The sequence below is a fragment of the Formica exsecta genome, unplaced genomic scaffold (genome assembly GCF_003651465.1).
Source record: "Formica exsecta isolate Colony F162 unplaced genomic scaffold, ASM365146v1 scaffold500, whole genome shotgun sequence".
NCBI lineage: Eukaryota > Metazoa > Arthropoda > Insecta > Hymenoptera > Formicidae > Formica > Formica exsecta.
In genome coordinates, this window is record NW_021852243.1 from 194,671 (window position 1) to 207,971 (window position 13,301).

The following is a 13,301-nucleotide window of genomic DNA, read 5'->3' on the forward strand; positions in this document are numbered from 1 at the left end:
GAATATTGCTTTCTCAAAACGATACGCCCTCTGTGGACATAGAAACCTAAAGACAAGAAAGTTCCTAGATCGCGAGAAGGCAAAAGATCCCTAAGCAGAATCGCATCCGCGAAAAAGTAGACACGCGATGGAAAGCGTAAATATTTACATCTTTTGAGTGTTCGTTGGCGCATTTTTTTTTATTTGTAATCATGATAGACGGGAACATCTCGATGGAGGAGGACACGGAATTACGGGACCTGGTGGTCCAGACCCTGGAGAACAACGGCGTCCTTGCCAAGATACGGGTGCGTCCTGAGAAAACTATGTCGCGAAAAAAAGAAAAATATGCGAGTCTCTGTAGGTTAGGCATGTTTCTGGGACGAGTGGGCGAAAACGATCGTATTAATTCGTAATCTCCTCTTTTTTTTGTCGCTTTATCGAACCTCTTTTACAATGTTTACAGGCGGAACTCAGGGCGAGCGTGTTCCTGGCACTCGAAGAACAGGATTCGGTTATGGTAGGTGCCGTCTGAGCGTGCCGCAATAAAGCGTAAAAAGAAAGCTTCCTGTTTACAATTCTTTGTGCTCGATTGGCCGTAGTGGGTTTTCATGCGTGCAAAATATATGCAGAGGGTGTCTTGTTTATAAGTAATATACAGATACTGTTACCTCTATTGCATTTATACAAAGAAATTTATATTATTTTTTATAAATATTTTATAATTGTAATACAATCATTACAATTTCCTAAAAAGAGAATTGTGAGCTATATGCACAAATTTTTCAAACAAATATATTCTCTAACTTTTAGTGTATGTGTACATATATATCAGATTTTTATAAATTAAATTTATTATTATTTTTGAAATTTGTGAAAGAAAAACAATATGTTGTATAATACATGATCCTGAACTATTTAACAGATTTGAATTGAATGTTTCAGAATCCTGAGCCGCTTCTCAACAAAACTGTAAAGCAGTACCTGTCTAATTCAGAAGGAAAATTATTGTTTTCCTTGGTTAGGGAGTTCCTAGAATACTTCGGTCTTGATTATACAATATCTGTATATGATCCGGAGACATACTTAGGGAAGGAATATAACTATGTAGGGAGAAATAAATTGTGCGAAGAATTAGGTATTGACTCAACCGAGCCATTGCTGGGGGAAATTCTGAAAAATAGCATCAATGGTGCCTTCAATAGTTCACAGAAGGTATATTTTTAAATTAATTATTTTCAAGATCTTAATAATACTTTATTTGTAATAACTTGATTGTCTGTAATACTTTTTTGTTACTACTAAGACAAAAAAAAAGGGATGTTTCAGCATTATGTATTTATTATGGGTTATTTCTTACAGAATAAGAGTAGCAAGAAACACAATGAGACAGATGAAACGTCAATGCATTTTGCAAATGCGACGTTTGAAGTGTCTGTGCCCAAAATAATACACAATGAATCCATGTCGTCATCAAACGACAATGATTTCTCCGAAAAGTTGGAAAGTATTTCCGATCAAAGTCCGAAAGTTCCAATAAACGTGACAATAACGGACAAGCAATGCAAAGATTCGCCGATCGCCGCCGACGTTGTAACAGATACGTCGGATTGTGATAAGCATCAATCTTCTCTCAGGGAGAACACAATGGACATTGATGGAATTGAAGGTAACAGGAATAATAATGTAAGTTTTGATAAAAGCACGGCAAGTCTACACGGCGCATGCACGACTACAAACGACATGGTACAGGAGACTGATATTGTTACATCAAATCGAATAAATCCATTCAACAAATCCGAATCCTTAATTAAGTTTGATGACTCTATAGTGATCGACACACAAGCAAATCAAAAGGATATAACTAAGCAAAACAGTATAAATAGTTTGGAGTTAAGCATAGAGAATAATGTACAAAGTAAGAGACCGATTAACGCGAGAAATAACTTCGGCAAAACTATATATTTTGACGAGATTATCGTCGGTGGTGAGCACAAGATTGTTAGTACAATGAATGAAGCCAAGCCTTTTCTAGAAAGCTTGCCAACTATAAATCAAAAATCTAATTCTATATTCAGCGATTTGCCTCCTTTGAATGGTAAAAAGGCCAATATTAATGATCTGAAGGAATTAATGAATATTGGTCTTGGTAAGTTGTAAAAATATAATAATAGAAAACAGATATACATTTTTTTCATATAATACATAATACACTAATTTTATAAAAATATTAAAGGGATACAATTTTACAGCTGCAGATGTTATAGATAACTATGAAGAGGATTTTGTGTCATCTGCATCAGGTAGCGCAAACGAACAAAGTCCCTGTAAGGAGCCAGACAAGTCAGATAACCCAGTCAAGTTACGAATGAAGAAAGAGGAAAAAACTCAAAGTGCCCGTAGTGAAGATTTAAGTGAGGAAATTGAAGAAATGGACGAAATCTTAAGTAGTACTTCCTGTGTAAGTAAACTAAATTTAAATTGACGCGATCACAGAAGAGGAGAGGAGAGGGGATGACACTGTTACAATTGCAATTGCATATATATTTTTTTCCCGCATGGATTACGTAACTATATACACATAGAATCATTATATTTTAGCTTGAAGATACAAATACGGATAAGAATATATCAAACTTTACGACTGGTATTACCGCGGAATATACATAGAAGAAATGTAATTTTCAATCATCGCTACACAGATCCTTTGTAAGAACAGTAAAAAGATGTTACTCTTGTATGTAACATCGATGAGATCGATACTCCATTGTTCGGGATATCCACGCCGTCTACTGTAAAAATTTGTAGAATTGAATTCATAGTTTCTGACAAAGGCACTGCCAAGCTGTGGCTCAATACTTATAAGTTGCGCTGCAAAAAAGAACGTAGAAGGAAAATGTCTGAATGCATATTTCAACAGACGATATGATATTTTTGTACAGTTTGTAAAAATAAGCAATGTTCCGGACTGTCATAATTCACAATATATATATATATATTCAAACAAGTATCATCAATCTTTTTCATAGGTAGTTCAAATATTACATAATTAAAAAGGAATAATATGATCAATTCTGTTGTTATTAAACACTTATATATAAAATGTATTTTTTTATTATTTATTATGTTGAGAATCTTTTGCAGTATTTATTATAATACTAACAAAGAAGACGAAAAAATATGTGTGAAATTATATTAAATTGTTATATATATGCAATTATGAGAGAGAAAATTGCAATATTCTCGAAGCTTTTATTTTATATTTTTATAAAAAAAAATAATATTGACAATGTTGAATATATATTCAAATAAATCTATTTATTTCATTCAACTTCAGACAGGTTACCTTCTACGTTGTATAAAAAATATGCCTAGTATTATTACTCATACAAGCATATTACACAAGTGTTATGATAATTTAAATATTAGAGAAGAGTCAAACGCGAGAGTTACTGCTTCTTTAGTAACTTAGTTATATTTCTCTTTTTTTTTCTTTTTTTTTTTTTTTTTAGGAAATCTGTTAGCATTTTATTGTGTTTACTGAAATATCTTTGTCCTTAATTTTATGACTGAACATTGTCCATTACCTCATTTATATAAAGATATGATATTATAACAATATCAGGAAATCGTCCGTCTAGAAATGGATTGCCTAAAAAATCCATCAAATTATTTTTTCGAACATAATGGTGCTAAGTGTTTGAAGCTAAAAACTTATTTATGAGAGTTAACATTATCTAAGAAAAAAGAAAAAAAAGTTAGGTGCTTATATATTTTCTTGCATCTATGATTCGCAGGAAATTATAATTAGTGAAAGCTATAGATTAGAATATTAATTTTCGAAAAAGATTAGAATATTAATTCCAATTCCAATTGAAAAGAAAGAAAAACATATAATGCGGATATTTTGTGACTTCCTCATATAAGATGCAATAATGAAGTACAACTCAAGGTGGATCAATTAAATGCTTGACAAATCAAAATCTTTTTGTAAAAAATGTATAGCCACAGCCAGCTTTACACAAAAGAATTTTCATTGATGGCTATTAATATTATCGATATTAGAAATTGTCTGGTTCGAACGAAGAAATTCCGTCATTTAGGTAACGTTTAATTCAGCAAAACCGAATAGTATTTGTCACAACAATTTAGATGTTAATGACGAATTATCAAAGAAATACTGTGCTCAAATACTTGCAGCATTTTTTACTACATACCTGTATAATACTGTATTTAATTATTACTGCTCTACACTATATATATTTATAAATTGTCATGTTCAACATAAATGTTGCGAGATAAATGTTTATTTTGATAGCGATTACTCATACACAGTAACGGAATCACTTAGTTCGAACTGCCATTTATCCCGATAATATATATTAAAGAAAAAACAAACCAACAGGTGTATTCCTGTGGCCAATCAGCGTGGTTACATTCTATTATCGATACACAATTTTACAAAGAACGGGATTCAGGACTGCATTTGAACATTCCTATACTCTGTATAATCTAGAAGATAGATACATTCCATTGTTACTAAGATAGTCGTTGCATTGTTACCATTAGCAAGCACGTTTACATATAAGTATTTCTCGTAGACTGTAAGAGAGTAATTTAAGGAGCATTTTATATATTCACTGCAAGAACAATTACAGAGGTTTATTTGAATTCTCGAAGCAACATGCAGGAAGTTCTTAAAATTAATGGAATTGATTACAGGGTATGCGCGGACATCTCTATTTATGTGACTCTTAAAGACTTCGTTTAATTGTAGGACGACAGTATATTTAGATTATATGTTGCTTACATATCTTTTTTGTACATCTTTATTTTTCTCTCTTCTTGTTTTTTCTTTCTTTCTTTTCTTTTTTTTCCCTTTTTTTTCCATCGTTCGTTTGTAACATAGATATCTAAAAACTGCTTAAATACTATGATTAAAATTTTTGAAGATGCTATTAACATGCAAACTATTTGCAATACTTTCCATAATGTGCTTTTGACTGTATTTATTTACACTTGGGGATCAGTAATATCTTCTTTTGATGTACACTGTTGTTTGACGCAGCTTTTACGAGAAGAACATATCCGATACACACAACTAATATATTAAATCAAGTAATAATTTTATTACAAGAAATGTATGTAGGTATATAAAACATAGTGGTGTTTAAATGCACATTTAATGGAGTGACAGGCTCGATATTTTCGGGATAGATAAGTAGGTAACTGTAGTCATAGTTATTCATAATCCACAGTTTGAAATTTCATGCAAACAAAGTATTAATAATAATGATAATAACCTGCTTTATACAGTACTTCTCTATAATATCATGGTCGCAGATAATTATTTTGTAACCACGTTGAAATATTGGTAGCTATACCGTGCCTTTTAGTGTGTATGAGATAATTATAAAGAATGCAAAAATATATAAGAATACTGTGGGATATTGTGGGTTTTACAAAATACTTATGTTACTTATTTATGATTTTCAAGTAATGATGTAATAATATGTATTCAACACACACATGTATATGTTATTTATTTTATAAAAATTTTTCTCTTTTGCAATTGTCTACTTTTTTTTTTCATTAATTTACGCTCCTATAAAGATAGCTTGTTCCATTACAATTGTTATAACGATAGGCATTGTGTGTATTTCTTGATAGCATTAACAAAGATATTTTTATTACTACATAAAATATGTAATTATACACTTTATAATAAAGTAATTCAGCTTCTGTATTTTTTTAATCTTAGATAGCGACATATTATATTACAAGTGTATTTTAATTGTATCGTACATAATTTACAGTAGTATATTATATTCAATTTCTCATGTGAAAAATAATGATAATGTATTATATTTCGCTGTTTATGAACTTCATACTTTTTGTATGAATTTCGTATAAAAAAAAATACATCTGTAATAACTAATGAACACTATATGATCCATTGATTGTGCCATTAAATGACAGTCTGGATACCAAATAACAATATATTTTCATGAATTTTTATATTTACAGTCTATTGCGTTCTCTTTGGATTCGTTCACCATATGTTTTTGATATGAGATTAAAAGAATCCATGTATCGATCCATACACATTGCTATGCATTTCTGTAAACAAATCAGCCAGTCAATGAAATTAAAAAACAAATATTATCAGCCTAAATTATAATCAATTTCATTGACATGTTAGAATTGATAAAAAAATTCATACTGTGAGAGAAATGATAAATTTCTAATATATATTTTCAAAGTTCAATATCGATTCTACCATCGCAGAAGTCTTTTTTAGGAAATCTGTTAGCATTTTATTGTGTTTACTGAAATATCTTTGTCCTTAATTTTATGACTGAACATTGTCCATTACCTCATTTATATAAAGATATGATATTATAACAATATCAGGAAATCGTCCGTCTAGAAATGGATTGCCTAAAAAATCCATCAAATTATTTTTTCGAACATAATGGTGCTAAGTGTTTGAAGCTAAAAACTTATTTATGAGAGTTAACATTATCTAAGAAAAAAGAAAAAAAAGTTAGGTGCTTATATATTTTCTTGCATCTATGATTCGCAGGAAATTATAATTAGTGAAAGCTATAGATTAGAATATTAATTTTCGAAAAAGATTAGAATATTAATTCCAATTCCAATTGAAAAGAAAGAAAAACATATAATGCGGATATTTTGTGACTTCCTCATATAAGATGCAATAATGAAGTACAACTCAAGGTGGATCAATTAAATGCTTGACAAATCAAAATCTTTTTGTAAAAAATGTATAGCCACAGCCAGCTTTACACAAAAGAATTTTCATTGATGGCTATTAATATTATCGATATTAGAAATTGTCTGGTTCGAACGAAGAAATTCCGTCATTTAGGTAACGTTTAATTCAGCAAAACCGAATAGTATTTGTCACAACAATTTAGATGTTAATGACGAATTATCAAAGAAATACTGTGCTCAAATACTTGCAGCATTTTTTACTACATACCTGTATAATACTGTATTTAATTATTACTGCTCTACACTATATATATTTATAAATTGTCATGTTCAACATAAATGTTGCGAGATAAATGTTTATTTTGATAGCGATTACTCATACACAGTAACGGAATCACTTAGTTCGAACTGCCATTTATCCCGATAATATATATTAAAGAAAAAACAAACCAACAGGTGTATTCCTGTGGCCAATCAGCGTGGTTACATTCTATTATCGATACACAATTTTACAAAGAACGGGATTCAGGACTGCATTTGAACATTCCTATACTCTGTATAATCTAGAAGATAGATACATTCCATTGTTACTAAGATAGTCGTTGCATTGTTACCATTAGCAAGCACGTTTACATATAAGTATTTCTCGTAGACTGTAAGAGAGTAATTTAAGGAGCATTTTATATATTCACTGCAAGAACAATTACAGAGGTTTATTTGAATTCTCGAAGCAACATGCAGGAAGTTCTTAAAATTAATGGAATTGATTACAGGGTATGCGCGGACATCTCTATTTATGTGACTCTTAAAGACTTCGTTTAATTGTAGGACGACAGTATATTTAGATTATATGTTGCTTACATATCTTTTTTGTACATCTTTATTTTTCTCTCTTCTTGTTTTTTCTTTCTTTCTTTTCTTTTTTTTCCCTTTTTTTTCCATCGTTCGTTTGTAACATAGATATCTAAAAACTGCTTAAATACTATGATTAAAATTTTTGAAGATGCTATTAACATGCAAACTATTTGCAATACTTTCCATAATGTGCTTTTGACTGTATTTATTTACACTTGGGGATCAGTAATATCTTCTTTTGATGTACACTGTTGTTTGACGCAGCTTTTACGAGAAGAACATATCCGATACACACAACTAATATATTAAATCAAGTAATAATTTTATTACAAGAAATGTATGTAGGTATATAAAACATAGTGGTGTTTAAATGCACATTTAATGGAGTGACAGGCTCGATATTTTCGGGATAGATAAGTAGGTAACTGTAGTCATAGTTATTCATAATCCACAGTTTGAAATTTCATGCAAACAAAGTATTAATAATAATGATAATAACCTGCTTTATACAGTACTTCTCTATAATATCATGGTCGCAGATAATTATTTTGTAACCACGTTGAAATATTGGTAGCTATACCGTGCCTTTTAGTGTGTATGAGATAATTATAAAGAATGCAAAAATATATAAGAATACTGTGGGATATTGTGGGTTTTACAAAATACTTATGTTACTTATTTATGATTTTCAAGTAATGATGTAATAATATGTATTCAACACACACATGTATATGTTATTTATTTTATAAAAATTTTTCTCTTTTGCAATTGTCTACTTTTTTTTTTCATTAATTTACGCTCCTATAAAGATAGCTTGTTCCATTACAATTGTTATAACGATAGGCATTGTGTGTATTTCTTGATAGCATTAACAAAGATATTTTTATTACTACATAAAATATGTAATTATACACTTTATAATAAAGTAATTCAGCTTCTGTATTTTTTTAATCTTAGATAGCGACATATTATATTACAAGTGTATTTTAATTGTATCGTACATAATTTACAGTAGTATATTATATTCAATTTCTCATGTGAAAAATAATGATAATGTATTATATTTCGCTGTTTATGAACTTCATACTTTTTGTATGAATTTCGTATAAAAAAAAATACATCTGTAATAACTAATGAACACTATATGATCCATTGATTGTGCCATTAAATGACAGTCTGGATACCAAATAACAATATATTTTCATGAATTTTTATATTTACAGTCTATTGCGTTCTCTTTGGATTCGTTCACCATATGTTTTTGATATGAGATTAAAAGAATCCATGTATCGATCCATACACATTGCTATGCATTTCTGTAAACAAATCAGCCAGTCAATGAAATTAAAAAACAAATATTATCAGCCTAAATTATAATCAATTTCATTGACATGTTAGAATTGATAAAAAAATTCATACTGTGAGAGAAATGATAAATTTCTAATATATATTTTCAAAGTTCAATATCGATTCTACCATCGCAGAAGTCTTTTTCTCTCAAAATTTCTAATGAATTTAATTCTAACAAGGAAACTCGAGGATTTAAAAAAAAATTTTATATTCTTGTGTCATATCTGTCAAGTTAAATTTGTAGAAAATTTACCTGCTCCGAAGTGTCCAGCGAGGTGCCCGGCTTGCTTATGCACTTTTTAAAACATTTTTCCGTAATTCTCTGCAAATAAGCATAAAAACATAACATTCAGTCAGCCGATACAACATTCAGTCAGTCGGCTATGGGACGATATTGTTATCGATAAATTTAAAATATTCAAAAGCGTAATGCAGATACCGTGAGCAATTCTTGGGCATTGGCTATTGCCATTTGATGTTTCACTTGCTGCATCAATTCTTCGCGCTGCGAACCCGTCAAATTTCCCGGCGCCAACGTGTCCATTCTTGAAATTTGGCGGGGTTATATTGTCAATGACAAGATTAAAATTTGTAAAAGAATCCTGTGTGTTGATTATCTTCCATAGAACTTTACGTGCTATGGCACTAACCTCACACCTTACCGTCTTGGCCGCACAAGCGAGAGCACGTGCCTCAAACTCCATTCACACGGATCTTTCCTAGTGATTCTTTTTTTGAACGTAATTGGTTGGTAACAATTCAGTTATATTACGTGGAAACTTGTATACCAGCCATTAAATTTGATTGACGCCATTTGCAAAATTCAAATCGATTTCTCGAATTCTTATACTTTATTTATGAAAGGCGCGCTTATACGTTTTTTCTTTATAAGAAAAGATTTAGTGAATCAATCAAGTGCGGGAGAGAGTGATTTATCGAAATATATCACATCTCAAATTGTAATAAATTATTAGAAGTGATAATTTACGATTAGACGCGCAAGAGAAAAGAAAAAAAAATGAGGAGTAAAGCTAAGCAGAGAACTAAAAAGATAATGGTAAATATTTGCAATATCATTGTCGATATATTATGTATACACACACTAAATTCTTGCTTTTATAGAGATCTAAAGGATCAGATACCCAGATTCGTCGAAACGAAATAGAAATGTTTTTTCATAAATTACAGCAAGTAGTAAAAGAATCTCGTAATGATGGTCAAATCTCGCAAGGTAATAACTCTCGAGTAATTTCAAGGAAGAATATAACCTACGCTAAGAAATTGATTTCGTGTTACTTCGCGCATATTAAAGAAATAATTAAAACATTACTTATTTTAGATTGTACTCTGCTTCATACCAACAATAAGAAACAGGCATTGCCAGAAAGAGATTCTACATTTATCCATACGAACACTCGCAATGAAGGCCGCGATAATTATACGTGTCGTTGCAAATATCTTTCAGAAATACCGTCGAATATGTTTCCGCCGTTCTACAAGAGGATATCTAGCTCTATAGGACGATATGAGGTTGAATTGAATTTTATTCAGGCTATAGTTTGGTTGAAATCCGTCACTGCCTGCATACCTCAAATATCAGTCGAAAAATTGCAACAGTTATTTGATAAGCAATGCAATATGCGCGATAACTATAATTATGATGAAAATAGACATGTCAAAGATGTTGATGTTGAATCGTCATTAACAATTCCTATAAATAAAACTCCATCAATACACGAGATGCTCAACAACAGTGAAGAATTCATAACGTCGAATCTTAGAAATATTTTTGATTCCTCATATAATGTTATATCTCCAATGATTTATAAATCATATATCGAGCCTGAAGATATACAAAGCCAAACATTTGACTTTATATCCTCTTCGAAAGATCGAAATGAATCGGTCGCAGAGTTCTCGAAGCCAGAAACAAATACTTACGCCATGACCAATCAAAAAAGGAGGAAAGAATTTTTATCAAAACCTTGTATAATTCCGGATTTATATGAAGATCCCTTGTCGGATATGAATGACTTATTTGAAGAATCTGATAATATGCAAAAACATCAAAATTATGAAAATGAGCAGATATCATCGAAAAATTCTAATAAACAAGTAAATAATGAAATTACCGAAGACAAAAGTATCTGTCCTACTTCAAAGAAGCCAGAAACAAGTACTAGTCACGTCATGACAAACCAAGAAAAGAGGAAAGAATTTTTATCTAAACCTTGTATAATTCCGGATTTAGATGAAGATTCTTTGTCGGATATGAATGATTTATTTGAGGAATCTGATGATATGCAAGAGCATCAAAATTTTGAAAATGAGCAGATATCATCGAAAAATTCTAATAAACGAGTAAATAATGAAATTACCGAAGACAAAAGTATCTGTTCTACTTCAAAGAAACCAGAAACAAGTACTAATTACGTTATGACAAACCAAGAAAAGAGGAAAGAATTTTTATCAAAACCTTGTATAATTCCGGATTTAGATGAAGATTCCTTGTCGGATATGAATGACCTATTTGAGGAATCTGATGATATGCAAGAGCATCAAAATTTTGAAAATGAGCAGATATCATTGAAAAATTCGAATAAACGAATAAATAATGAAATTATCGAAGACGAAAGTATTTGTTCTATTTCAAAGAATAATGCTGACATTTCGAATGAACATAGATCTGTTTCACTGGCAAGATGTCAATCTTTTGAGTCAATTCTTAATTTAAAATATAATTTTGATGACGAATACATTACACCAATGACAAGCCAATACGATGCAAATAACAAAATGAAGACGCCAGATTACCATAATCCTACTAATTTTACTAATTATTTAAGTAACATAAATTTTTCTGAAATAATTTCTCCAATTTCCTGTATGATACCTCGGGAGCAGAACAAAGCCAATAATTTTCAAACCGGTCAAGCGCAATCAAAAACTTTACATGATTATAATGACGAAGATTTCGAATATGATATCAACGATAACAGTCTCTGTACATCGATGAGTGATACCGCTGCTGAAAACCAGGATCATGACAGTGCATACAGTACATGGAAAATTGAGACACTTAATTATGATGCTGCAATAACAACGAAACCTATTACCGCTAATAAGCGCAAATCGAATGCTAATATCGGGTGCCATTATAATCTACGATCTCATAAGAAGCACATAGAAGTAACGGTTTCTCCTTCATTGATACAGAAACCGGTACGTAGACGACCTTCTGCGGGAAAGCGATGTTCATCAAAGAAGCGTAAATCGGAACCTGCGAAGGATCTGTCAAAGAAAAAAAAGGGGAATAAAGATGAAGTGATCTCTGCCAGCTGGTTGGACTTTACTATAGAATTGTTGAATTCAGAACACGTAATTCTTACATCAGTCAAGATAATCCTTTCGACGCTTTGTGACAAGAAAACAGCGCAAGAATATGCCGTACATAGATGTTGGAAGGATAGTTTGGAAGAGCAAGCTATAAACGCGGTGTTGAATATAGTGGATATTCTTAAGATGGAGAAGAAGCCCGATATATGCGCAAAACAAATCGAAAAGACGATAATCGAAACTTTGGACGAGATGCTGACAAGTTTACAATTAAATGAGGTATGTCACATGTTATATATATACATATATATATATAAATATATATATATATATATATATATATAAACGCATCTTTTTATTTACAAGTATCATGTTATAATAAGCGATACGTATAATAATGCATGAATATATACGCATTATTTTATTATACATATATTACAATAAATAATAACAATAACAATCTTTTTTCTAGACATTTATATGGATATATCGCATACAAATAATTCTAAAATTTTGTAATCTGTTGTCGATATGCATCAAAACGATAAATTATCTGATTATAATGTTAGAAACGCTTCAATACGTGCTGATCAACGCAGCGAACGAAAATGAACGGACTACAGAAATTGAAATAAATCAGTTGCATTTAGTATCTTATGCGCTAGACATGGCTTTACGGACATATCGTATATTAGTACCAAGAGACAAAAAATCTCAATCCGCGGAAAATGCGATACCTTACGTCGCAGATCTTTGGAAGATGCGCTATAGAATTGAAAACGAGAAACTCGAAGATACAAGCTTCGATCTAGATGCTACTGAGAAAAAATGGATAAACGTATTACAAAAGTTCACAGTAGTATCCGTGAAACATTTGGTACAATTCACTGACATTTCATTTTCGCTATATCACATATTAATCTCGGCTTAACATGAATATGACATAACGTATGACTTCTAACGTACGAGTTGCTGTATTAAAAAGTTATGTTTAGTTTCTATATTCTTTTTAGCGTTTAACAATTAAAAAATGTTTATTTTAT

At 30.8% G+C, this 13,301-nt stretch overlaps 3 protein-coding genes across 4 annotated transcripts; 2 read left to right on the plus strand and 1 right to left on the minus strand.

The window, feature by feature from the left end:
* Window positions 1-81: 81 nt before the first annotated feature.
* LOC115241521 lies at window positions 82-3,147 on the plus strand. 2 transcript variants are annotated; one of them, XM_029817287.1, is made up of 6 exons: window positions 82-287; window positions 446-499; window positions 925-1,194; window positions 1,342-2,128; window positions 2,247-2,440; window positions 2,581-3,147. In XM_029817287.1, exons 1-6 carry the CDS (start codon window positions 192-194, stop codon window positions 2,647-2,649), a joined length of 1,470 nt encoding a protein of 489 aa, XP_029673147.1. In that variant the 5' UTR covers window positions 82-191; the 3' UTR covers window positions 2,650-3,147. The 2 variants fall into 2 exon arrangements, with proteins under 2 accessions (XP_029673147.1, XP_029673146.1); XM_029817286.1 differs by having other exon boundaries at window positions 84-287; window positions 2,232-2,440; window positions 2,581-3,144.
* A 3,125-nt stretch (window positions 3,148-6,272) lies between these two features.
* LOC115241522 (mitochondrial import inner membrane translocase subunit Tim13-like) lies at window positions 6,273-9,635 on the minus strand. The gene is made up of 3 exons (XM_029817288.1): window positions 9,362-9,635; window positions 9,176-9,244; window positions 6,273-8,888 (listed from the first exon to the last, which is right to left on the minus strand). The coding sequence occupies exons 1-3, from the start codon at window positions 9,464-9,466 to the stop codon at window positions 8,790-8,792; spliced, it is 273 nt and encodes a 90-aa protein (XP_029673148.1). The 5' UTR covers window positions 9,467-9,635; the 3' UTR covers window positions 6,273-8,789.
* Window positions 9,636-9,940: 305 nt separating this feature from the next.
* LOC115241634 lies at window positions 9,941-13,293 on the plus strand. The gene is made up of 4 exons (XM_029817478.1): window positions 9,941-9,979; window positions 10,045-10,153; window positions 10,262-12,537; window positions 12,731-13,293. Exons 1-4 carry the CDS (start codon window positions 9,941-9,943, stop codon window positions 13,187-13,189), a joined length of 2,883 nt encoding a protein of 960 aa, XP_029673338.1. The 3' UTR covers window positions 13,190-13,293.
* The last annotated feature ends 8 nt before the right edge of the window (window positions 13,294-13,301 follow it).

Excerpts from the sequence above, each read along its gene's own strand:
- LOC115241521 (XM_029817286.1), top strand. The coding sequence starts at position 192 with ATGATAGACGGGAACATCTCGATGGAGGAGGACACGGAATTACGGGAC. Across the intron at positions 288-445 it reads GCGTCCTTGCCAAGATACGG|GCGGAACTCAGGGCGAGCGT; the intron begins GTGCGTCCTGAG and ends CAATGTTTACAG. Across the intron at positions 2,129-2,231 it reads ATTAATGAATATTGGTCTTG|CTGCAGATGTTATAGATAAC; the intron begins GTAAGTTGTAAA and ends ACAATTTTACAG.
- LOC115241522 (XM_029817288.1), bottom strand. The coding sequence starts at position 9,466 with ATGGACACGTTGGCGCCGGGAAATTTGACGGGTTCGCAGCGCGAAGAA. Across the intron at positions 9,245-9,361 it reads ATGCCCAAGAATTGCTCACG|AGAATTACGGAAAAATGTTT; the intron begins GTATCTGCATTA and ends GCTTATTTGCAG. Across the intron at positions 8,889-9,175 it reads CGCTGGACACTTCGGAGCAG|AAATGCATAGCAATGTGTAT; the intron begins GTAAATTTTCTA and ends ATTTGTTTACAG.
- LOC115241634 (XM_029817478.1), top strand. The coding sequence starts at position 9,941 with ATGAGGAGTAAAGCTAAGCAGAGAACTAAAAAGATAATG. Across the intron at positions 9,980-10,044 it reads AGAGAACTAAAAAGATAATG|AGATCTAAAGGATCAGATAC; the intron begins GTAAATATTTGC and ends TTGCTTTTATAG. Across the intron at positions 10,154-10,261 it reads TGATGGTCAAATCTCGCAAG|ATTGTACTCTGCTTCATACC; the intron begins GTAATAACTCTC and ends TACTTATTTTAG.